General features: G+C 38.1%; 1 protein-coding gene across 3 annotated transcripts in view; it reads right to left on the bottom strand.

The window, feature by feature from the left end:
- LOC106880595 (malonyl-CoA decarboxylase, mitochondrial) overlaps positions 1-3,703 on the bottom strand; it is a 29,920-nt gene that overhangs the window by 9,240 nt on the left and 16,977 nt on the right. For all 3 annotated transcript variants that reach the window (XM_052974248.1, XM_052974247.1, XM_052974246.1), the window contains exons 2-4: positions 2,334-2,471; positions 1,111-1,251; positions 475-612 (exon numbers count right to left, since the gene is read on the bottom strand). In XM_052974248.1, coding sequence (XP_052830208.1) covers positions 475-612; positions 1,111-1,251; positions 2,334-2,420 — 366 coding nt within the window. In that variant the 5' untranslated portion in view covers positions 2,421-2,471. The remainder of the gene's footprint in view (positions 1-474; positions 613-1,110; positions 1,252-2,333; positions 2,472-3,703) is intronic.

The raw sequence follows: 3,703 nt of genomic DNA, 5'->3' as shown, positions 1-3,703 counted from the left end.
TATATATGTGTGAGCACATATGTGGATACGTGTGATTATATAAATTTGAAAAATTTCATATTAATAACCTGGAGTTAGAAAGCAATGAACTTGTTTCGGAATAAAGCATTAGTTGAGTACAGAATGTAATAAAAGATAAGGGAAGTAGATATTATGTAATGAACTTCATAAGCTTACAGCTGTTTCTGCTATTAGGTGCAGTCCACTCAGAGCTGAGTGCCTGTGCTTCACCTGACAGCTCCTTCAGAGCTTCAAAAACAAGGTCGATAAATTAAGTACCAGTTGCATACTGGAGTCAATCTAATCAACTGGCCCCCTCCCCAAGTATTCCGGGCCTTGTGCCTAGAGTAGAAAAGACAAAAAAAAAATATTTCACTAGTTCCAAAGAAGATTCAAGATGAAAAAAAAAATGAATGCCATTTCTATGAGACTCGTACAAGAGAATAACTGAAAGAAAATTTTTTGTAGTCTTACCAAAACATCTCCTCGTAAATCAACCAAGAATTTCACGCCACCTTCAATACGACCAATATTGACAAACAGTTGCTTGTACTGCGGAGTGAGGGCATTGCGCAGCATTTCCCCAGCTTTCAATAAACTGAGTTCAGATGTCTGTACAGAAGAGAAACAGAACATGAGCACATGTATACATATAAATACACAAATACATATAATAAACATACACATATAGTACACATGGTTCCAGGTTCAGTCCCACTGCATGGCACCTTGGGCAAGTGTCTTCTACTATAGCCTTGGGCCGAGCAAACCCTTGTGAGTGGATTTGGTAGACAGAAACTAAAAAGAAGCCCATCATACATATATGTATGTGTTAGCACAGCAGGCGAAATGCTTAGCAGTATTACATGTCTTTATGTTCTGAGTTCAAATTCACTTGACAACTGACGTTGGTGTGTTTACGTCCCCATGACTTAGCGGTTCGGCAAAAGAGACTAGTAGAATAAGTACTAGGCTCACAAAGAATAAATCCTGGGGTTGATTTGTTCAACTAAAGGTAGTGCTCCAGCAGGGCCACAGTCAAATGACTGAAACAAATGAAAGAGAGCATTCTGTAAAGTTTTTAAAATTAAAGCTAAAAGCTGTACCTACCTTGGAACTTATGAAGTTCCTTGATGTTTTCATCACCAGTTCCTGATTTATGCCATAATCTCGAGATAAAATCTGAAGAAATACACTCTTCTCCTGGGGCATCAACTTCTCATAAAACGTGCAAAAGGCTTTACATTTTCTCTGAAGAAACAGAAACAAAGACAGCTTTAACGAATGGAATGCCACGTCTTACCAAACTGCAGGTTCTAAAACAAGAAAAAGCAGGAGCCAACGATGGTAGCGTGTACATGATTGATCAATTAATCTACAGCCCAAACTTCCTGTCTTAAATATGGTAAAACACATCAGACAATGTACTCTTAGATAAACTATGCATGAAAGAAAACACAGGATGGTCATGACACAGATATTCTTGATCATGGATTTTCTTGATTAGGGCCAATTTGGGGCAAAATAATAATAACAGGGGCTGCAATAAGGGTGGAGCACTTGCAGAAACTTGGAATGAAATGACACAACAACAAAAATAAACGATCGTGATAAGAAAGGAGAATGTAACAAGGAGTAACACACAGTGAGGATGGGTTACAATGTAACAAATTGCAGGTAATTCAGGTGAGTCAACAACTAACTGCCAATCGTCGTCGAATAACAGAGATCTACCACACACAAACACATACACAAACGTGTGTTCGTGTGCTCTGTTCCAATTGCTTCTAGTAGTCACTTCAGATAACGAAACACAATGGCACAAACTGTGTCACAAGGTCACATGTTATATGCAAGTCACAGCATCGCTCCTTTTAAAATGTTACAAGAACAATGGAATACTTCAGCAAAAAAATCCATTGTTCTCCTCTTTATATATACACACACACACACATGCATGTGCACATATACACATGCGCATGCACACACATGTACATGCACACACATGTACATGCACATACACATACATGTGCATGCATGCACACAAGCATACATGAGGTACAGACAAACATATTTATAACCACCAACACACACCACATGTAAACACACATACACACACAACTCATATACATACATACACGCATACCAATGTATACACAGATATATATATAAAGACCAATGCACGCCAAACACCAACACATACAAACACACTTTTTATTCTTTTTATATATATATGTAAAGATCAGGTGTCACACAGTGGGACTGAACCCAAAACCATGGGCCCATTGTGAAACCATGAAGAAAATGAACAACACAAAGAGAAAATAATTCACCTCAGAATTGGCTAACGGTCCAACTTCCTTCAAATGGAATATATCTTCCAGGAAGAGCAGGATTCGACCAGACTTTGTGGCTTGCATATTCCAAACTGAGCGTACTCTGAGTCTAATCACCGGATTGAAATAACACACCTATGTAGACAGGGGGGAAAAAAATCAAAATAAAGTAAGATTTCATTTATATTTTAACAAAAATATTGACAATAACCTCAATTGGAAAATTACTATTTTTAAATCTCACAACAAGAGATATTCAGCAAGGGTACTTTGTAGTAAAGATTGTTTGCCAACATAACATGGCAGTCCTGGTTTAGGACGAATGTTGCTGTAATTTAGCCCCAGGAGACATCGTCTCCAGCTGGCTATATGACACGATCTGTGTCCTTATATTTGCTAGATTCCCTTGTTTGAAAATATAAGGACACAGATAGTGTCATATAGCCAGCTGTAAACACAGATGAAACGCCATTGAGCATTTTGTCCGGATTGCTAATGATTCTGCCAGTTTGCCACCTTTGTCCAATAAAAATAATGTCCACTCTACTTATTCTATTTATTCTGGGATATACTCCCCCACCGACCATCACCACCACCACCATCTTCTGCAGCTTAATACACCCTTGTTTTTTTTTTTATTATTATTCCTTTGTTTCCTTGTAGATCCAATTTTTCTACAAATACCTGCCAGGTGGTTTAGATTCCAATAATATTGGAATTTAATAAGAGAAAAAATAATAAATAAACGGTAGGCTCGCATACATTACATCTACCAAATGAAACTTGAAATTTCTAAAACAAATCGTCATGTGTGTGTAGGTGCGCAAGTTTATTTTTCCCAAATTCCGATATAATCGCAATCTAGATAATCTGAAGCGTATTTGTAGAAAATTATATTAAAAAAATATCTTTTTCCTGGAAGTTATGAGGAAACAAAGTCGAGGTGGGGGCACACTTGTGTTGGCAAAACCAGCCCTAGACAAGTAAATTCACATCAAAGAAATTCCACCAGTGACCATCTCATCTTTCTAAGTAAATTTTTATTACGATCCATCCGTTACATGAGACTTCCGTAAATAGTAAACTTTTACCAGAAAAGAGCAGGAAATCGTGAATGGGGAGAATGTCAAGAACAGAAAGATTCTTTCACAGAAGTGAACAACCAGGAGGAGGAGTGGGTGTGTGGTAAGTAGCTTGCTTAGCAATCACATGGTTCCGGGTTCAGTCCCACTGCGTGACACCTTGGACAAGTGTCTTCTACTATAGCCACGGGCCGACCAAAGCCTTGCGAGTGGATTTGGTAGACGGAAACTGAAAGAAGCCCGTCGTATATATATGTATATGTTTGTGTATCTGTGCTTGTCCTC

Source organism: Octopus bimaculoides, chromosome 18, assembly GCF_001194135.2.
Source record: "Octopus bimaculoides isolate UCB-OBI-ISO-001 chromosome 18, ASM119413v2, whole genome shotgun sequence".
In the NCBI taxonomy this organism is placed as follows: Eukaryota; Metazoa; Mollusca; class Cephalopoda; order Octopoda; family Octopodidae; genus Octopus; species Octopus bimaculoides.
The sequence above is the reverse complement of the archived record's forward strand: the minus strand, read 5'-3'. Positions and strand labels throughout refer to the sequence as shown.